The following is a 22679-nucleotide window of genomic DNA, read 5'->3' on the forward strand; positions in this document are numbered from 1 at the left end:
GCCCTAAAAATTTTACCTGTACTTTCTTTAAAAAATAAAGTTGATTAAGAACTTTTGTGCATCAGAGGGCACTATCAAGAGAATGAAAAGGCAACCCACAGAATGGGAGAAGATATTTGCATAGCGTATACCTGATAAAGGATTAATATCCAGAATATATGGAGAACTCCTATGACTCAACAAGGAAAAAACAAACAACTCGATTTAAAAATGGGCCAAGGACTTGAGTAGACATTTCTCCAAAGGAGATAAACAAATGGCCAATAAGCACATGAAAAGATGCTCAACATCACTAATCTTTAGGGAAATGCAAATCAAAACCACAATGAGATACCTCTTCACACCTGTCAGGATTGGCTGTTATCAAAAAAGTGGAAAATAACAAATGTTGTAGAAGATGAGGAGAAATTGGAACCCTTGTGCATTACTGGTGGGAATGCAAAATGGTGCAGCCTCTGTGGAAAACCGCTTGGCAGTTCCTCAGAAGGCTAAATACAGAATCACCATACGATCCAGCAATCCCACTTCTAGGTTATAAACCCAAAAGAACTGAAAGCAGGGGCTCATACAAATACTTGTACACAGTGTTCCTATCAACACATCCTATCAGTGTTTGTATCATATTATTCACAATAGTCAGAAGGTGGAAACAACCCAAATGTCCATCAACAGATAAACAAAACATAGTACATATGTACAGTGGAATCATATTCAGCCTTTGAAAGGAATGAAATTCTGACATGAGCTGCCACATGGATGAACCTTGAAAATACCATGCTAAGTGAAATCAGCCAGACACAAAAGGACAATTATTGTATGATTCTGCTTATATGAGGTACCTGCAGTAGGCAAATTCATAGAGTCAGAAAGTAGATTAGAGGTTCCTGGAGGTTGGGGAGAAGGGGGAGTTAGGGTTTAATGAGTACAGAGTTTCTGTTTGGGATGCTGAAAAAATTTGGACATGGGTAATGGTGGTGTTGCAGAACAATATAAATGTACTTAATGCCACTAAAGTGTACACTTAAAAATGGATAAAATGGGGCTTCCCTGGTGGCGCAGTGGTTGAGAGTCCGCCTGCCGATGCAGGGGACACGGGTTCGTGCCCTGGTCCGGGAAGATCCCACATGCCATGGAGCGGCTGGACCTGTGAGCCATGGCCGCTGAGCCTGCGCGTCCGGAGCCTGTGCTCCACAACAGGAGAGGCCACAACAGTGAGAGGCCCGCGTACCGCAAAAAAAAACAAACAAAAAAAGGATAAAATGGTGAATTTCATGTTATGTATATTTTACTGTAATTAAAAAAAGCTAATAAAATTGATTTTAATGTTTTTGGATTATAATAGCAATACAGGTTTGTGCTAGAAAAATGGGGGGAAAAGCAGAAAAAGAAGAAAAAAATCACCTATAATCCCATCACTCAGAATACAGAAATCTTTATTGTTTTCATTTGACCATATTTACTTTTAACTACTCTCCTCTTGTTAGTAAAATGACGCTCACTTTCTACCACTTCCTGTGTAGGTAGTACAGTAGCGCCTACTTATTCCCCCGTGAAATTTTGGTGCCTTAAACAGTCCCCAAACACAAAAGAAATAGTAGTGAAAGAAGGAGCCGCCGTGGCAGGCGTCGTTTCTCAAAGCTGTTGAGCACATCATGGGGACTGAATAGGGTCAGCAGGTCTGGCTTCCAGCTGCAGTTCTATGAAAAGTGTATGAGAGGGCTTTAAGGTCTCTGGTCTTTCTCATGCTACACACTGAGCCCTAGCCACGAATTCAAGTCCCTCTTAGACGGAGTGTGGCTCTTGCTTTAAGAGAAGGTGAGGGCTCTTAACTCTTGCAGTCCACTGGCTGCCTCAAGGCCTTCCGAAAGGAGCTCTGGTCACAGCCCGGAGGGAGAGAAAGATGCCGAGGCACAGCTACGGGCCCACCTCGGCCTGCTTGCCCGATGGCCACTTCACTTACAGCCTGCAGGTGGCTGCTGTCGGGTTGAGGTGTTGACAAGAAAGCAGGGCCGAGCCTTTGACCTGGCCAGAGGCTGTGGCTTCTCCAGTCGATGCCAGTATGTTCCAGGAAACTCTTGCAGGGTCAGGCCTGGATTGCTCCCTCAGAGGGGCCTCCAACGGTCAGAGGAAGGAGGAAAAGCCTCAGTGGTTTAGCGAGGGACGGGATGGCTGATAGAGAAAGCTCTGAAGCATTTCACTGGACTTGGCCTTGAATTCTTGCAAGAGACTTATTTGCTTTCCTGCTTGAAAATGGGATAGTGTTTAAATACGGGATGAAAAGTGCAGTGGAGGGAGTGGACTTGAAATGGTAAGAAATCTTGCAGTTGGCTCATCCTCTGCCTATATATATTTAAAGCAAAGAAGCAATGATTCTGTTTGTCCAGAATTATCTTGATTGTGAAATATGTAAGCAGTGGCGGTGAAATAAGTACACTCCTTAAACACGGCGGAATTCCACAAGCAAACAAGCGCTGTCCTTTGAACAGTCACCACCATAGGAGACTACACAATTATTCCCTAATGTCATTGCTCAAAACACAGGGAATTTCCCTCAGAATGAGTTTATGAGTCGTGTGAGATGATCCAGGCCTTTACTATATAGTCGCATCTCGTGTATTTTATCACCTTTTTTTTAATATATCAGGTGAGAGTCCGCATTTTGGTAATAAAGGAGAACCGTCATTTAAAAAAAAATCTGACTTCTAGTGTTCCTCCAAGTCTATAATTACGTCATTGTTGCCACCTGACCCCGTTTTTTTTTTTTCTGGTTGATATAGGTCCAGTCATTTTAAGCTAAAATGTGCTCTTTCTTAGGCTGGAACTTCACACAGCCTATTGAAATCCCTAGAATTTTTAAACACCTTGTGTGAGAACTTGGATAAGGATTTACTGTTGATTTTTGGAGTGGTGTGTCATACACACAGCAGGTGCTCAAGAAATATTTGTTGGTAGATGGGCTTGGAAATCAAAGGCAGTTGTGAACACTGGTCCCAAATTCTTTGTACTCTGAAGCTTCTCGAACCCTGTAACTATCAAAAATCAACGGTATGAATCCAATTTAGAAGGAGACAAAAATTGAAAAGAGATCGAGAAACATCAAAATGGTCACTAACAGTGACCCTCTCTGGATGATGAGATTCTAAGGAACTTTCATTTTCTTTTTTACATTTTTAGATTAAAGAGTCTTCAGTGAACATGTATTGCTTTATAACGACACAAAACCAGTAAGTCTTATATAAAAATAACGCAGTCTGTTTGTATGAAGTTAGTAAGGCAGTAGATCTTAGCCTTTCTTGGGTCACACACTCCTTTGAGGTTCTGGAAAGCTCTGGATCCTTTTCCCGTAAAGGTGTACATAGAATATTTTCCATATAATTTCAGACTTTCACAGATCCCACGTAGCCCATCCAAGGATCACTTAGGACCCCAGATGAGGAACCAAATTAGGAATGGAGAAAGTGGCACCCAGAAAGGAGTTGACTGCCAAATAAATGTGGCAGGATACAGGGTTTTATGAAGTTTGTTACCGTCAGCATGGGGACATCGGATTCAGTAGAACAGCCCTTGCAGCAAGCTCTGCAGGTCAACCAGGACGCCATTGTAAGAGAGGGGATTTTCCATCCGTGAAACCTCAAGTGTCCTGTTCTCTTTCAGGTCATGGGGAGCTGACAAGGAGTAAGTAAAAGCCTTGAGGGTGGGACTGAGAGCCCAACTGAGCCTAGGATTTGTATCCCCGTAAATGAAGGCCTTGAGCACTCAGTCAGGCTCTTCTGCAGCAGCAAAGACGGGCAAGCAGGGGGCTTGGTCTAGGGCTGGGGAGTGGCCATGGATGTGGTTCTGAATGACAAGGGACTAGTGACAGGGCTATCGGCTACGGGGTCCAGGTTGAAATGAAAATGTACACAAGACAGGAATGCGCTGTAACATGGAGAGAATGGGCAAGGGTGATGTTAGCCTAGTTGGAGATTGTCTTGGGGAGAAGGTGTGGAGATTCTTTTCTGGGAAAGACATAGTTTTGCCATTATGACAGTGGTTCAGCCACATGATATAGGTAGAGGCTTGTAGAGGCAGCGTTGTTCTAAGTCTGAGGTCTTGCAGTGGCATTGCACCGGATGAGGAACGTTGCAAAACGGGGATGCTTAGATAAGGGTGTGGGGAGCGCTTCTCGCTAGAGTTTCTGCGCATGTGTGGCGGGATGCATTTTGGATAACTTTTAGGGAAGGAAGCCAGAAAACATACCCTGGGCACATTCAGCACACAGTAAATGTGAGCTCAAGGGAAGGGAGGGATGGGGAGAGAGAGGTTGTTCAGGAGGAAGTTTGGCAATGGGAGAACTGTTACCAGCACAAAATGAGTTTTGCTGGAGTCATCAACTTTCTCTCAAGTTTAATTCAAATGCCCAACCAACACAATTTTCTACCTCCTGACACTTTACATTTCTTCATGTAGGTGTGCCTGGTTCTATGAAAACTTCATATATGATGTTGTGAATTTACCAAAAGAGAAATGAATGAGTGATGATTCACATTATTAAAGTGTTCAGTAGCCTGGCTCCTTTGGACGTATTTCAGTGAGCATTTTGTAGTTGGTGATCATCTTGAAAAATTGGAAGAGGCAGGAAATCTTAATGTTGAGGGTTAGAAAGATAATGACAGCACAGGGAGATCAGCTCGGTGCTTTGTGACCACCTAGAGGGGTGGGATAGGGAGGGTGGGAGGGAGACGCAAGAGGGAGGGGATATGAGGATGTATGTATGTGTATAGCTGATTCACTTTGTTATACAGCAGCAACCAACACAACATTGTAAAGCAATTATACTCCAATAAAGATGTGAAAGAAAGAAAGAAAGGAAGGAAGAAAGAAAGAAAAGAAAGAGAGAAAGATAATGACAGTGGATTCATAGTTTGCTCATTCAGTCATTCAACATAAAATTTGGCGGTGCTGGGGATAGAGCCGTGAATCAGACAAAGGCTCTTGAATCACAGAGCTTTCATTCTAGTGAGGGGAGAGGCAGAAAAGGAAATGGGCACCTCAGCTCTTCATCATGGGACTAGGATGGGGAAGGAAGTTCAGGCACTAGCTGTGGGTTTGAGGAGGTGGGTAGCAGTGGGTAGGAGGGAGTGGCCATTTGCACCTAGAAAGATGGGCAGCTTCACGGAGTCTTGCAGTGAGGCTGGGGGAAGAACTGGCAGAGGAGCAGGAAAGGTGGGGTAACAGGGCCCATTAGGAGATCTGCCCACGGGGGTTGGAGCGCCTGGGCTGGAGGCTGGGGGTGGAGGCCAGATCTTATAAGCCTTGCTAAACGGTTCAAGCTTTTTTCTGCAGGCTATGTTTTTAATTTTAATTAAGAACATTTATTATTATATTAGTATATTATGCATTCTCCAGGAGAACGTAGTGACTTTCCCATTTTTACCCCAACATTTTTCTCTGCCTCACAAATCACCAACTCTGCAGGCTATGTTGAACCATTAAAGGGGTTTAAACAAAGGAATACTGTGATCCAACTTATGTTTCATCGAAAATTTAACCATTCTGAATCAAATTAGCCATTGAAAAGGTGTTGGAAACAGATTAAGTGCAGATTGGCAGTTGATCTTTTCAAAATGAAATGTTCAGGCGAATTTAATCTCTGTCACAAGGAAGATGCAAGCAAGTATTTCTCTCTTTATTTCTCTGTTAAAGAAAAGCTCTTTACAGAAACAGAGCCCTCGCTTTATTTTCCTCAATAGTTTCGTATGCAACTCTAATGAGTAGTTTTCCATAATTCAGTGTATTGCTCCTGGAAAATGTAGACAATGGGGCAAATTTTCAGCCTATGCTGTCATTTTATGGATTAATTTCCATTAGCGCTGACCTTCTGGCTTGCAGTGCATAAATATGAGTAAAACATCTGTTCATGTCATTCCCCTGCTTAAAAACCTCTCTGCTGGCTGCCCATCGCCTACACTAGGAAACAGTCCAATCTCATGGCCTTGGCATCTGTGGTCCTCCGTAAACGTGCCTTTCCAGCTCTTCCCGGCCATTTCTCCTTATTCTGTGCATCCCCAGACTCCTTGAACACATGCGTTTCATCCTCGTCTATTACTTCCGCTCTCGTCTTTTGCCTGCAATGCCTTTCTTCACCTTGCCTGCCATGGGCGTTTTTATTCAGTCCTTCAAGGCTCAGCGCACATGCTACCTCCTCTCTGAGCTTCCTTCGCCCGTGGAATTAATCTGCATCCCCACAGCACTCTCTGTGTCCCCTGTCCCAGCTCGTATTCCATCGTGTATTTTTATCCCATAGTGTATTTTTTTTTGGCTGCGCCGCATGGCATCTTAGTTCCCCGACCAGAGATGGAACCGCGCCCCCTGCAGTGGAAGCTCGGAGCTTTAATCACTGGACCACCAGGGAAGTCCCTATCCCATCGTATTTTAACTCTCTGTTGAGGGCGTCTGTCTTCCCTTCAAGCTCATGAGTTCCTGAAGGGCAGCACGCACATCTTGCCCACGTTTGTCTTCTCAGCTTTGTAGCCCACTGCCTCTGGCACATGGTTGATGCTCAGTGGCAGTCAGAACTAAGCTGTGTGTTTTGTGTTTCTGTGTGTAAGAGCTCCAGAAGAGCCCTCAGGGAGCTACAGGGCAGCAAGCCTCACTTTTGTTCCAGGCCTGCCAGTGGAATCTCTGGCTACAGCCTAGCTACAGTGTAGGATCCCCACACATTGACACCTAACCATTCTACTGAGGGGCCTGGTGGTTGCTGTACGGGGAACTCTTCTTCCTAAATAGGGGAGGGGTTTTTTAGGTATAAGGAAGTGAAACTGGATAGGTTATTTTTTTTCCCTAGCTTTCTTAGTAGCTTTGTTGAGATGTAATTTGCATACCATACAACGCACCCATTTAAAGTGTCTGTGTCAGTGGTTTTTAATATAGTCACAGATATGTGCAACCATCACATCGATTTTATAACATTTTAATCACCTCAAGGATATTAACTTAAGAACTTCAAAGAACCTTTCACAGGGGTCAACCCCTAAGACTCTCCTATCAAGTGGTATCTCTGATGATACAGGTTTGTCATAGGGAGGGAATTGGCTTAAAGAAGGAAACAAAGGTGATATACAGGCAGTTTTTAAAGAAGAAGTTGTGTAGAAAAGCTGAATAGCCAAGGGATGGTTAAGCAAGGGATGCTGGTCTGATTTAACACCCTTTCCTAAGAGTTGAGAGAGGCCAAGCTCTAGGAGCTGTACCCCAGTGAGACCCCATGAGGCTGGATAATGTGGACAGGAAAGTGAGAGATGAGTTTCTGGATGGACAAGAGCTGGGGAGATAATTGAAACTTATTACTAGGAGAGTAGGTTTTGAGCTTGATTATGCTACGCTAGAGCAACATGGGAGTGACTGTAGACTGAACACTGAGAACCGTCTGCCCAGGATGCATTAGGGCTGGAAGGGCAGTAAAACATGCAGCATGACCAGGAAGATCATCTGTAGATTCCTGCCTCAAGTCACCAAAAGGCAGAGCCTACTGGAAGGTCTGCCTGTTTAATCACAAGTGGGTAGATAGGATAAACATGGCTCAGGTCACCATATACTGGAATATTATACCAAGACATAGGGCATCTCCTGATATTTTAAAGAGGTAAACTTAAGAAAAATCAAAGGACCTCTCTATTTATTTCAAATAGCTTTTAGAATGTATTATCTCATGAAGTGGTATACACTGAAAATACTGGTAAGGTTCAAAAAAGGCAGAGCGAATTTCAATTAATGGATAGATCCAATATGACTAGTTATGGAAAATGAAAATATTTGTAGAAAAGTGCGTTTTTGCCCCCGTCAAGGTTGGTTTTCAAAATGGGGCCCATTGATTTTCTTTACTCCATTGTCAGGAGCAGATTAATGGGATGGATAGACCAGTGGTTGGATCCAGTGTGGAAAATGATGTGTGGCTGGCTGATTTATAGATTACGGAGCTTTTGTAACGAAATAGGCTTGTCCTGCTGTTTTCAGATGACACAAACAGGACCTTTGGGTTTTTATGTTTTCATGGAATGTAAGTAATCTAGCTGGCTAAATCCACATACCTATAGAACATCAGTGCACTTTACATTTTGTTCTGCTTAAGAATGCAAGGTATGTTATGGTTCTGTTTGTCACACTCAGGAAAAAGTCACCAAGATTTCTTTTCTGTCATTACTGGAGTGGGAACGAAGATCCAAGGCAGGTTATAAATTAGTTGATGGGCACACAGTCTAATTTCTCGTTGCTTGAACGAATTGTCTGTAATAATTTTGTAGGTCTATGTGAACTTGTTAAATTCTTTAATTTGTTAGAAAGAAAGCCATTATGTGTAACCAAGGTGCATTTTCTTTCTTTCTGTCAATAATGGCTTGCTAAAGAATAGAAAGAGTGTTCTTCTAGTTTCAAAAAGCTACTTTGCCATTCTCTCAATTTATTCAATCCTTTCTTTTCATTTTTACCTCTTTTTGTCTTATCTTTTTTTTTTGTTTTTTTTTGTTTTGCGGTACACGGGCCTCTCACTGTTGTGGCCTCTCCTGTTGTGGCCTCTCCCGTTGCGGAGCACAGGCTCCGGACGCACAGGGCTCAGCCGCTCCACGGCATGTGGGATCCTCCCGGACCGGGGCACGAACCCATGTCCCCTGCATTGGCAGGCGGACTCTCAACCACTGCGCCACCAGGGAAACCCTTGTCTTATCTTTGAGTCATTTAAATACTAGCAGAAAGTGGACACAAAACGTAAGGAGTGATTGAATTCAAATCAATTTTCCTACCTGTCAGCCAGCATATTGAGTAAACATGATTATCAGTTAAAGTGAAGTTTGGGGGTATGGAGTTCATGGAAATTCTATTTATTCATTTGTAGATAATCTAGATTATTTGCGTAATATTTGAGTTGGCTGTAATGAAAAACACTTGTTAACCGAGTTTGATTTAATCATATAGTACATATGAGACTTGTTTATTTTGTGATTTAAAAAAATAATATAAATTCTTTGTAGGTTTTTAAAAATAGTTCTTGAGTTTATATAAATAGCCGAATAGACTTAGAAAAGGGAAGTAATTTGGCATTTAAAAAGAATTCCTCCCTATGTGAAAACTCTAAACAGGGAAAAAAATGAGTTTTCTTTTTCCTCAGTTAGATTTAAATACCTTTAGAACCTCATTTTGCTGATTTCTTGGAATCAGAAATTAAATTCAAGCTGGGATCTGAAAATGAATTCTGAAAGCCTTAGCTAATCAATGACTTGTCCCTCTCTCCTTGTATGCTGCCGTTTTAGCTTGGAAGGCATACATACATGTAGGATCAGTCTCTCTGTATTATTCAGCCGGTTATCCCTCATGCACCACAAAAGCTTCTGGCTTTGTAGTTCTCACGGCTGTCTTCTAGGTTCTCTCTGTGGAGGATACCGAGGTGAATTAGACACGGTCCCTTGACAGTATCTTACTGTTGTTTTTTGGTAATCTGATTCTTACCCACTTGAAGTCAAATCTGCCAGCTCCTTTCCCCAAAGTAAAAGACCTAAGGTGCTAATCCCTACTCATTGACGGCAAATGCTAAATTGGAAGCAGCAGCTAAGAAATGTAAAACTTATCCAATTACATTACAAGCTCTGTAAGCCACTCATGCTCAGCGTCATCAGGGCGATGAGAAGGCAAGATCTGACTTTGGTAAAAATGATGGTGTAGTTCAAGTAAGCGCTAGCAAATCCTAAAATGTCAAGTCCATCCAAGGAAATTAAACATGGTAGGAGTGAGGGTGGGGAAGTGTTTTGTTTTTGTTTATGTGTATTACGGTTAGGGGTACTGGCTCTGGAGTCCATCAGATATAGATTTGAATCCCAGCTCCACTAATGTGTGACATTGGACCTGCCTGAGCCTCAGTTTCCTCGTCTGAAAATGGGCACAGTAAAAGAGCCTCCCTTGCAGGGTTTTTGAAGGAATTAAGTGAGATAATAGAAAATGCTTAGCTTGGTGTATATTAATACTCAGTGTAAAGGTCAGCGAATGTACAAGGCACTGTTTCCCCCTCCAGGTGTTTACAATCCCGCTAAGGAGACGAATATGCGAAGTACCCACAATGCAATTACAGCTATATGTGAGAAAATGCCGCAGTGGTTGGGAAGGACATTATGAGCTGTGAGTGAGAGAGGTTGGAGGTTGGGCTGTCACAGGAATGATGTGAGAGCCAAGGTGTAAATTAGGAATAAGCATGACCCCGTGGTCTCATGAAAAGTATGATTTTCCCTTTAGCTCTTAGCTTTAAGAAAGGTCAGTGTCTTGAATGTGATTTGTATGTGGGTTTTTGTGCCAACATTTGTCCTGAAAAACAACCTTTATTAAAATGTGTTTGTGTCGAGCTTCCCTGGTGGCGCAGTGGTTAAGAACCTCCTGCCAACGCAGGGGACACAGGTTCGAGCCCTGGTCTGGGAAGATCCCACATGCCGTGGAGCAACTAAGCCCGTGTGCCACAACTACTGAGCCTGTGCTCTAGAGCCTGCAAGCCACAGCTACTGAGCCCGTGCACCTAGAGCCCATGCTCCGCAACAAGAGAAGCCACCGCGATGAGAAGCCTGCGCACCGCAACGAATAGTAGCCCCCGCTCACCGCAACTAAAGAAAGCCTGCAAGCAGCAACGAAGGCCCAACACAGCCAAAAATAAAAATAAATAAATTTATAAAATAAAATATGTTCGTGTCTATTTTGCCAAGTCGGTTATACTAACTGAAAAGATGGCCTTCCCTCCCCTAGCATCATCATCAGATTATATTAATTCAAAGCTTCTTCGGTACTTGAGTTCCTTTTGGGAAAGAGGGAAAGAAATGAGCTGGTGAAAGGTAATCATACGATTGAGGAAAGACAAGGTCATAACAAAGTCAAATACTCTTGACATGAAACTTATGAAAAAGTTCCTTACAGTTATGGTTCCTTTGTTGCCATGCTGTGTAGGGTCCCCCTCTAGAAATCTCTAGTCTGCAGTGGTGACGTTTCTCATTTCTTACAGAATTTATCAACTAAAGTAGAAGACAAGATGAAATGATCCGAGACCACATATACCCATACAGGGAAATTCTTCTGATATAAATGTGACTAGATGGGCTTGCACACTTTAATGTGCAAGAACACTTGTGCAGTCGCTTTGTTGGAAGAAGATGTGGTATCAGAGGGTCTGACAGATGCATGGAAGCCAAGTGGTGCTTCAGGTTATAACAGCCTCTGTGATCAACTTAAACGTCTTGGGTTCATCCGCCTCCCGCTCTAGACCGTGAGCTTCTCAAGGGCTAGCACACAGCCTGGACCTTAGCAGGGACTTGATAAGTGTGCTCTACCACCAAACCCACTTTCTTTTCTGCGTTGCCGGAAGCAGCATGTCCCCAGTGGCCATTTTGAGCGCAAAGTGTTATTTTGAGATCTCTGGAGAAAGCGCTCCAAACCCTGCTCCAAATGTCTGAAACAAAAGGGGAGCTAAATCCCTTAGGGGGTCTGGAGACATTCCCAAGGGAGGGAGGTGGGGGAAGGATGGGAAGGAGAGACTTGCGGAGTAACCCCCTCTTTTTGAGTCTGTTCCTTCTTTTCTAAGATGGTTGTCATTTTCAATAAGATTATGTTCAGATGCCACTGAAACAGTCTGATCACAATACTGCAAAAATCAGCTTCTAACTTTTGGGCTAAATCATTCTCCTTCATAAACCAGTCGTTGCCGTGCTCCGTCTGGCACCAAAACTTAATGTGGAGAAGCGGGTGGCAGTGGGAGATTTTTGAACTGGCTCCGTGCCCCACTGCTAAGCCTTCTGCCTGCTCTGCTCTCCCTCCCAGTGTGATACAGAAGGGATTCTGTGAAGCCAGTGTTCACTTCAGACTTGCAGAAGAGACATTCTTAGAATTCTTAAGAACTAGTTTCTAAAAGTCGAAAATTTACCAGCAAACGAGTGACCTTTGGTGTAATATCTAAGCAAAAGTAACCCAGGCTGGGGCCTCCCTGGTGGCGCAGTGGTTGAGAGTCTGCCTGCCAATGCAGGGGACATGGGTTCGAGCCCTGGTCTGGGAAGATCCCACGTGCCGCGGAGCAACTAGCCCCGTGAGCCACAATTACTGAGCCTGCGCGTCTGGAGCCTGTGCTCCGCAAGAAGAGAAGCCGCGGCGATAGTGAGAGGCCCGCACACCTCGCTGAGGAGTGGCCCCCACTTGCCGCAACTAGAGAAAGCCCTCGCACAGAAACAAAGAGCCAACACAGCCATAAATAAATTAATTAATTAAATTTAAAAAAAGGCAAAATTCCTTAAAAAAAAAAAAAGTAACCAGGCTGATTTTGCACTGTTGACACGGAAATATTACACGATTATGATTGCTTTTTAAAAATGCAATTGAAATGATACGGTTAAGTTTCTAATGAGAGCATAAACCGGCTTACTAGTAATGTGCGCTTGTAAATACATGAGTGGTTGGAGGGTTGACTGTATACCTGCATATACATATTTACATATCATTTTAGGGTCGCAAGCTTGGTTTTACATTTATACATACATAGTTAAGATGATGAAAGATCAGTCATCCTGTACAGTGGATGTACAGGGACCACCACAAAATCATAAAGTCTTAAAGTGTTTGATGCTGTTAGTGACTCCCAGTAAGAATCCATTGCATCCTCTCTTTGTACCAAGAAGCAGCCTGTAACCGAATCTGTACTGATGAGTTCCCTTTTTCAGTCTCTGTCCTTTCACTCTATGTTAGACATCAGAAAGTTATCTCCATTTGCGGAATTGTGCATTTCTTCACAATTTGAGGGCTTACACGTGGAAGTCTATTTAGATTTGGTCCGAGGGGCCTGAGTCTGGAAGAGTGTACTGTGTCCTGAACCATGGCACAAAGGTTGACATTTAAAACTTTATTTTTTGGGGATTAGGAAAATATTGACTTATTTTCCTTTGGGGGACTAATATAAAGCTTACTGTTTCAATAAATGTATTTCAATGAAAGAGAGATTTGATTTGAAGAAAAATACGAAGTATATGATAGTGCAGAAGTTGTGGCAGAAATCTTGAAGATTGTACCATGAGTAAGTCGAGTTTGGGAGACACTTAAGAACAGAAAAAGGCTCAGTAGTTGGAAGACTTGGATTTGAATCCCGATTCTACCGCTAGATGTGGATAGCTGATCCTAAGCTCCGAGCCAGTTTCTTCATGTACGAAGTTGAAATGATAGTATTTTCCTTGTCTATTTGATGCGTTTTGGTTAAGAAACGGGTAGAATATATATTGAAAGTGTTTTCTTAAAGACTGCAGAGTCATCTTGGAGTGAAACAACCACCAAAACCCTAATAATATGAGCAGCAAGTTATTTCAAGAGAGCTCAGGAATCAGTGAATGAGAACTTTCAAATGCAAACCTTTTTTTTTTTCCCCTGCATGGTGAAAACTGAGTAGGTTCCAAATTTAGGCTGACGGTTTTCCTGTCACTACTTAGGAAGAGAAGACTGAAACATATGCTCGCTTCTCTTCAGATTATATAAATGCTTTTGCCTTTTACTTAACACTGCTACAGAACTTATAGAAGGACGCAGTGAGACCTTGCTATTATTTGGGTGTTTATGAACTACTGATTATTATTATTTTTTAAAATAAATTTATTTATTTTTGGCTGCATTGGGTCTTTGTTGCTGTGCATGGGCTTTCTCTAGTTGCGGCGAGCGGGGCCTACTCTTCGTTGCGGTGCGCGTGCTTCTCATCGCGGTGGCTTCTCTTGTTGCGGAGCATGGGCTCTAGGCACGTGGGCTCAGTAGTTGTGGCTCGCGGGCTCTAGAGCGCAGGCTCAGTAGCTGTGGCTCATGGGCTTAGTTGTTCCATGGCATGTGGGATCTTCCCGCACCAGGGCTCGAACCCGTGTCTCCTGTATTGCCAGGCGGATTCTTAACCACTGTGCCACCAGGGAAGCCCTAAACTACTGATTATTATAACACAGTTTTCTTGCGTTAGGAAAAAGCACCTTTTCAGGCCAATCAGTGCACGAACTGGCAGGAAGGCAGTGCCCAAACCTGAGAGAAAGACCCTTTTTGTGTGTGATGGAAGCTTTATTTCGGGTAACCCTGTAAGTCTGATAATCAAATCATAAAGCTGAATAGGAAAGTTAGATAAGGGTTATGTTCTAGACCGCCGGGCAGAGCTGCCATTAAGTCATGGTAATTCTAAAAGTCAAAGGTTTTCCTTGTCTCTGATGCCAACAGAGTTACAGCTGAATCCTACTGACAGCTCGAATTGTGCTTTTAATTCCGGGGAGAGGGCTGGAGAAACAAATGGGGATCGGAGGCAGCTGGGGGATGGGAGGGGGCCCTTAATCCTTCTCTTTTTCTTTTTGTAAAAATGAAGCCTGATTCACGGGCCTAGATCTTCTTCTAGGAGAAGATTTGTGGGACCCAGAATAGCCACCCCAGCTTCTTCTGCAGTTGAGCTACCCCTGACAAAGGAGTAGGAGTGAAGACCGAGAATGCTTAGTTGAATCAGTTTTCTATGAAAAGTGAAACCTCGTTTTCTGTAACATGAATATGTGGCCTTTGAAACACAGGGAGAGCTGGAAGTTTCATTTTTAGAAGGCATATACTGTACGTTTCAACAAGTGATTCATTTTGACGTATCCTTTAGCATAGTAATTTGACAACTAGGTTAGAAAGCTGAAGGAGGATTTTCTTTTTCAAAGTTACTTGGAGCAGGTGCCTGTGAAATTATTGTGCAGAGAAGATTAGCAGATGCTAATTCAACAGGTTAAACAATGAAATTGGAGGACTGTTTTTGCAATCTGTATTGGGAAGATAGTTGGCACCGAAAGCAAAACTTTGAAATTCAGTTTCTAAGGCTTGCCTTTTTTTTTTTTTTTTTAATCGGGGTAGTTGTTTTACAGTGTTGTTAGTTTCTACTGTACAGCAAAGTGAAGTGGAGTTCCCTGTGCTATACAGCAGGTTCTCATTAGTTATCTGTTTTATGCGTAGTAGTGTGTATATGTCAGTCCCAATCTCCCAGGCTTGCCTTTTTAGATGGGACTTTTATTCACTTAACTTCTCTGAGAAATTGATTACAGACTCTAAGTGTTAGGGCTCAAGCTTCACTCACAGTGTCCTTTCACTTGGGTCCACGAAACATGGTAGATATGGGACAAGGGGGTCAAATGTTCCTATCAGAAAAATCTCTGAGTTCACAAAATAGGAGTCTTTTTCCTTTTATTTCAGCTTGTTTTGCACGGGTATCCGTAGACATGATAGGGATGATCTGCTTCATTTGATCTCATGGGTCAATAAATCCAAATTTAAGACTTGAAATGAAATATATCTTTGTTAGGATCTTTTTCCCCCAGATTTATTGAGATATAATTGAAAAATAAAAGTATATATTTAGAATGTACAGCGATTTAATATACGTATACCTTGGGAAATGATTACCACAATCGGAATTAATTAACACATCTGTCACCTCACATGGTTACCTTTTTTGTGTGTGTGAGAATGCTTGAGATCTACTCTCTTAGCAAATTTCAAGTATGTAATACAGTATTGTTAGCCATAGTCACCGTGCTGTACGTTAGATCCTCAGAACTCACTCAACTTGTAACTGAAAGTTTGTACCCTTTGACCAACGTCTCCCCGTTTTCCCTCACCCCGCTGCCCTTGGCAACCACCATTCTCCTTTTTTTTAGATTCTACGTATAAGTGATACCATACTGTATTTGTCTTTGTCTGGCTTATTTCACTTAACATAATGCCTTCAAGATTTATTCGTGTTGTCGCAAGCAGTGGAATTCCTTCTTCTCTATGACTGAACAATATTTCATTGTATATATGTACACGTCACGTTTTAAAAATCCATTCCTCTCTTGATGGATACCTAGGCTGTTTCCATGTTTTGGCTATGGTAAATAATGCTGCAGTGAACATGGGAGTGCAGATATCTCTTGGAGATAATGATTTCTTTTCCTTCAGGTATGTACCCAGAAGTGGGATTGCTGGATCATATGGTAGTTCTATTTTTAACTTCTTGAGGCACCTCTATACTGTTTTTGTTAGGATCTTTTAGACTTGTTGAACACTGATTCTCATTCGTTAGAGTGGTTTACTCTCACTAACTAATCTTACAGAGGAAACTCTGTGACGCCCTTCAGATATGGAACTGCGATATAGCTGTGACCATGTATAAAAACGGTTCTCAAAGGATGGTTTGGATACAGTATACTGGAGACTGCCTCAAATACTATGTACACAAATACAAATATAACCCCTATTCCATTTTGCTGTTAAGTTTTAATATATCTTAAATTCAAGTTTTCTTTATACAGTTTTCATTATAAAATTATTAAGAAAAATAATTTAAGTAAAACGTTATTACTAGAAATCAATAATATAGACCCGCCTGGGTTTACAGTAGTGTGTTGAGACATGGCTCTGGTAGAATCTGAATATCTCCAAGTTCATTCAACACTAATGACTGGTTGTCTACTGAGTGCCAGGTACTGTTCTAGGTGCTAGGGTTATAGTGGTGAACAGATGAAGGGAAATCCCTGCCCTTAAACAGGCAGAGCCGTAAAATAGACAGTGTATCAGATCAGGGTAAATTCAGTGAAGGAATAGATGATAGGAAGGTAGGTGATGGGATCCTATTCCAAGTTCAGTACCTTGAACTTTAGTATCTTGCTGTATTTCTCAGGGGAGGAAAGGCTATATGAGGTGGAAAGAACAGAGCTTTGGAGTCACAGAATCAGGTTTGAATTCCAGCTCTGAAGGTGGGCAAGTTACGTAACCTGTTCTGAGTCCAGGATTTCTTCATCCGTAAAATGGGAACAAAGATTTAATCTATTTCATAGGGTTATTGTGAGTCTTATGTGAAAAAATGTGGAGAAAGCACTTGGCACGGTGCCTGGTATCTAGAAAAGGCTCAGTAGATGCTGTTATCACTCTTATTAAATCAGTCACATCCTGGATTTCTCAGGGTCACTAACCCTGCTCCTTGTAACCTTGGCCTCGGGCTGTGGCCCTACTATCAATGGCCGGGTCACCTGGAAGTCCCACAGGGATCCCCTGACTTTGCCACCTGGAACCTCATCCTTTCATGCCCTGCCCATTGGATCAAGCACCTCCAGTACCCATGCCTGCCCCAGCTATTTGGAAACTTGAGATGTCCTTTGGACAGCGTGCCTGGTACCAAGTAGGCACAGGAATGTTGCTACTTTTCTCCCCTTTAGTTACCCAGTGAATAGTGCATACTCAGTAAATATCAACTGACAGGCTTCCGTATATGCCACTTTTTGTTTTGCCTTAAATTCAATAAATTGTTGGGTGGCACACGGATAAGCAGAGTACAGGGCTGTCTCTCCTGAACTCTTGTGTTTAGCAGAGAGATCTGTGTTTGTATGTATGTATTTGGTGTGTGGGTCTAATTATGGAGACTGTTTCCCTCATAAAAGTGTCTCCTTTAATTGCTGAGTATCAATAATCCCTTCTTTGGTGAAATAATGTATCTTTGACACATGATGAGGAGGAACTACTCTCTCGTGAGTTTGACAGTATTAACTTTCTTTTCGTCTCTCATTAAGGAAAAGACCAAAGTTGTTGAGCCCTTGGACTATGAGAATGTTATCACCCAAAGAAAAACCCAGATTTACAGCGACCCCCTCCGAGATCTGCTTATGTTTCCAATGGAAGATATATCTGTGAGTTCACAAGCACTTCTTTAAAGAACAAAACTGCATTTTTCAAGGCCGTTCGTAGAGCGAGGATGTTCTTTGTCTTCTAGATCTCGGTGATAAGTCGTCAACGCAGAACGGTGCAGTCTACTGTACCAGAAGATGGTGAGAAGAGGGCCCAGAGCTTGTTTGTCAAAGAGGTAAGAGGCTCAAAGGCCACAGAAGAAAATTCATCATTCATTCATTTTAAATATACTGTATTTAAAATACTCTTTCCTGGGGAGATCTGTATGTGTATGGCTGATTCATTTTGTTGTGCAGTGGAGGCTAACACAACATTGTAAAGCAACCATACTCCAATAAAATTAATTTAAAAATTAAAAAAATAAAGTACTCTTTCTTTAGTGTAAATGGAAAATAAAATCACTAGAACTTAACTGACCTACATAACAAGTCTATATGATGTGATATAGAGGATACAATTTAAATACTTTCACAAGTAGCTTGTATTCGTAGTCTTTTTTTTTTTTAGAAGGCAAAGGACGTTGTTTACTTTTATTTATTGATTTATTTATGTGGCTGCGCCGGGTCTTAGTTGCTGGCATGCAGGATCTTTCTTGCGGCATGAGGGATCTGTGGTTGCAGCATGCGCGCTCTTAGTTGCGGCATGTGGGATCTAGTTCCCTGACCAGGGATCGAACCCAGGCCCCCTGCATTGGGAGCACGAAGTCTTAACCACTGGACCACCAGGGAAGTCCTCTTAGTCTTTTTTTTTTTTATTTGAATAATCTTTGGACTTGGAGTCAGAGTGTCCAAGAGAACACGTGAATTGGTATTTATTGCCACCAACTGGTTTAGGAAGACATGGTTAATTCCCAAAGGAAGAGCCCAGTACCAATATTCCCCAAATGATTTTTAAAAGTCTGTCAGCCTGTTACCAGACATAAAAAAAGCAGATATACATGTACTTTTCCTACATTTCAAATTAAAGATTCTTATTTTCTTTCAGTGTATTAAAACTTATAGCACAGATTGGCATGTGGTAAACTACAAGTATGAAGACTTCTCTGGGGACTTTCGAATGTTGCCATGGTAAGCTTAGAATTTAAGGGAAACTTTCAAGAGGACGGTTATTAGACATTTTACCTTTTTTCAAACCATTTGTGAAGCTTCTCAATTATAACATATAATAAAGCAAAACCTCAAACACCCAGCATGTTTGGTAAATGTATTTTGGGTAATTGGATATATTTTAACTTTGCTCATTGAAATTTTTTCCAAGATGGACGAGTTCACTTTTTGGCTTTGGTACATCTATATTGACCATAAAATCATCTTTCTTTGATTCTGGATAATGTAGTGAGCATTTTCTAGTGCTGTCAGTGAAGAAGCTAGAAGACATTTGGCTCAGTTTGATGGCCCCAGACATCTCTCGACAAAAGTACATCTCTTTGAGTTGCGTTGAAGGGCAGCCGTGAGCGCCCCGGCCCAGGATCCAGACTGTCAGGGTTCAAATCTTATTTCTACCACTTCGTAGCTGGATGACCTTGGGCTAGTCACTCAGTCACTTGAGCCCTCGCTTTTCTCCCCTTTCTCATCCATAATACTATTAACCTCACAGGATATCATACGGGAGATGTTTTGGAGAAATAAGACTTGGTGTAGCCTTCTGTAGTTTTCAAGGCACTTTCCCAGACGAGAAAACTGAGTCTTAAAGATGTCCTGTAAAGCTGAGTCCTAAGATGATCAGTCCAGGATCATACAGCAAACAGACGGAAGAGCCAGAGTGACCTGATGTTGCTTTTAGGCCTGGGAAAGATAAGGTCCCACCACCAGTGACAGCTCTGGCACACATTCCTTGCAATTTCTGCCATTTGGGCTTAGTTACGTCTTCGCTGCTGGCTGCACATGTGGGAGTCCTTTTACAAAAGGTAATGCAAGTTTAGTCAGAGGGGAGAATCTGACTTCGGAAAGGAGAAAACAATTTCTCCTTCTTATGTCTTGGTGTTTCCTTGGTTGTGAAAGAGAGAAGTCTACTCATCTTGCCTTTTTTTTTTTTTTGTCTGTTCTGCTTAGTGTCTAAGACAACTCTCTTGTATTTTCAGCAAATCTCTGCGACCAGAAAAGATTCCCAATCATGTATTTGAGATTGATGAGGACTGTGAGAAGGATGAGGTAAAGATGGGGGCAACTGCGCTGGTTTCTTCAAGATCACTTCTGCTGAGAGATTTCCCTCAGAAAAGATGAGGGAAAGAATTGTTTTTGAATGATCTGGGGCCAGCTTTCAAGCTGACGAGTGTCTTTAAAAATTTTTTTTTTTTAGGGGGCTTTCCTGGTGGCGCAGTGGTTGAGAGTCCGCCTGCCGATGCAGGGGACGCGGGTTCATGCCCCGGTCCGCAGGGGACGCGGTTTCATGCCCCCGTCCAGGAAGATCCCACATGCCGCGGAGCGGCTGGGCCCATGAGCCATGGCCACTGAGCCTGCGCGTCCGGAGCCTGTGCTCCGCAACGGGAGGGGCCACAGCAGTGAGAGGCCCGCGTACCGCAAAAAAAAAAAAATTTTTTTTTAATTGTTGCATTTCCAAATGGAGCTTAGGAAAAATCAAGTGAAATGGGCTGTGATGTGTGTATAAAACATGTTTTCCCACCTGTGGGATGCGCTTGTAGAGTTGCTTTTCCCGCACTGGGCATGTGGCATGGTGATTCATCTGGCCTGTCCTGCCTGATAGATCCCTCTTGGGACAGATGGCCCGGATGTCTGTGACATTTTGAGGTGCAGTTTGACTGTTTATGTAATGCAGAAAACTTTCCCAGAAGACAGTCCATACGATCCAGTAAATACCGAGTGCCTACTGTGTGCATGGCACAGAGCCTTTCATCCTGTAGTTAACAATTTCAAGTTTCATCAGGCATCTTCACGGTGGGGGGGTGGGGGTAGGGGGAACTTTATGCTTTGGAAAGTGAGGCAGGGCCTAGTTCGTGCCCCCCGACTGTTTGATTAGATGCCAAGCCAGCTGCTGTTTTTACTGATGGTTTTCGCTCTATTTCAGGATTCCTCATCTTTATGTTCTCAGAAGGGCGGTGTGATAAAACAAGGCTGGTTGCATAAAGCCAATGTAAATAGCACCATCACGGTTACCATGAAGGTAAGAAGTAGTTATTATATTATTTCATCATTTTAAGGATATTGCCGTGACTAGCCTGTCTGGAAACAATATTTCTTTTTCAAACTTTCTTACAAGGAGCCCTAGCCAAAAAAAAAAAATCTTTAGTGAGAGGATTCTCACAAATGTATGGAATTTAAGAACTCTGACCCTCAGGATGAGTTTAGAAGTACACCTTTTTAAAGAAATGTAATTATTACCTTCTGAATCAGGATGTTTAAAAAGGAGGCTGTCAGTTGAATGAAGAAAATAGCTTTGAAACAAAAAAGGCATCAAAGGTTCCTGTGTGAAAATGAATGTAAATGAGTAGACAAATAGGGTACTCTGTTTCTTTAGCAGATATTAATTAGGTGCTTATTATACGCTGTTCACTGTGGGGAACATATGGCTCGCTAAGATGGGATCCCTGGCCTCCAAAAGCCTCCAGACTAGATAAGAAACATACCAAATAAACTACTATACCAAGCGGGACCTTAGTGCTGTCAGAACTAGGGACTTCTGTAGTCTGGCCAGAATAGTGAGTTTGTGTACGGGGTTTGTGCGTGGCCTTGAGTGCCTCGGACATGAGGTTGGCTTTTGTTCGGGAGGCTGTGGAGAACCATTAAAATCCGAAGGTAAAGCTAACAAGCTACTTGAAGATTCTGAGCGGAAAACTGAATTATTCTCTGATACCAAATATAACTGTCCTTCCAGATATTCAATAGAACATCATGTGGTTTGCCGAGGATGATTCACACTTCCATTAAGTAGTAAAGGTCATTCTATCTTTCACACAGCCTGCAAGCAGAAACCATGGTTGTCTACCAAAGGGAGACTCAAATTTTATCTTAATTTAATATTTTGCCTGCTGCTTTCCATTTAGTGGTCATGTCCTGTTCTCACTTTCATTTTCAAGCCCTGAAAATAATGAATCCAAGCGGTAGGATGCTTCCTGTGCGTCTCGTGCACCTAAGCCGGGGCCTTGGCACGTGGTGAGGATAAGAAAATCCACTTACTGATGACTTAATATGTGCCAGGCACCATGCTGAATGTTTCATATTCTGTATCTCTTTTAATCCTCATGGCAGCCCTAAGACACAGGTATTATTATTATTCTTGGTTGACAAATGTGGAAAGTGAGGCACAAAGAAATGCAGTGATTAACCCAAGGTCGTATAGCTTCGAGTTTTCAGAGGTGGGATTTGAACCGAGGAAGGCTGATGCCTGAGCCTCTGATCTTAATCAGCAGCACACTGTTGATGCTTCCTAGCTGAGTGAGCGAGACTCAGGCGTTTATCGTATTACCTATCAGAGTTACCGGGTTCCGAAGTGCATGTGTGAAGGTGAAAATTCTGGGCAGTTTGTTAGAAAATGCTTCTGCGGTTTTTGACTGCACTCCCTTCCCGTAACCTTCTCAAAATATTAAAATGCTCTACCCGTACTTAAGTTTTAGTTCAACATTAAGTAAATATAATGTATGGAAATCTGGATTTCTAAAACAAGACATTAGGAAGTTAATATCTTTACAAAACAATTCACAGGATTCCTTTCAATAGCGAGTTATTCTAATGACTTTAAATTATAATTTGCTTTACATATAACTTTTTTAGGAGTTCATATATTGTAAATCAAAATACAGTTGTCTGTAAAAAGTGCATGCTTTAAATTTTCTTTCATAATTTGTGAACTACAGATTGGTTAATATAGTAGGCAGAATAAAGACCCCCATGCAAAGGTGTCCATTCCTAATCCCTGGAATCTGTAAATGTTCCCTTACATGGCAAAGGGGAGTTAAAATCACTAATCAGCTGGTAGGGAGGTTAGCCTGGATTATCCAATGTGATTATCATGGTCCTTTTTTTTTTTTTTTTTTTTTT

General features: G+C 42.2%; 1 protein-coding gene across 1 annotated transcript in view; it reads left to right on the forward strand.

Annotated features, from left to right (window-relative positions):
- LOC113610978 (dedicator of cytokinesis protein 11) overlaps window positions 1-22679 on the forward strand; it is an 84916-nt gene that overhangs the window by 23190 nt on the left and 39047 nt on the right. The window contains exons 3-7 of the mRNA XM_027089537.1: window positions 17571-17687; window positions 17771-17860; window positions 18670-18752; window positions 19766-19835; window positions 20710-20805. Of these exons, the coding sequence (XP_026945338.1) occupies window positions 17571-17687; window positions 17771-17860; window positions 18670-18752; window positions 19766-19835; window positions 20710-20805 (456 nt within the window). The remainder of the gene's footprint in view (window positions 1-17570; window positions 17688-17770; window positions 17861-18669; window positions 18753-19765; window positions 19836-20709; window positions 20806-22679) is intronic.

The sequence above is a fragment of the Aethalodelphis obliquidens genome, unplaced genomic scaffold (genome assembly GCF_003676395.1).
Source record: "Aethalodelphis obliquidens isolate GAN/ISIS:26980383/991018 unplaced genomic scaffold, ASM367639v1 scaffold66, whole genome shotgun sequence".
NCBI classification, from domain to species: Eukaryota; Metazoa; Chordata; class Mammalia; order Artiodactyla; family Delphinidae; genus Aethalodelphis; species Aethalodelphis obliquidens.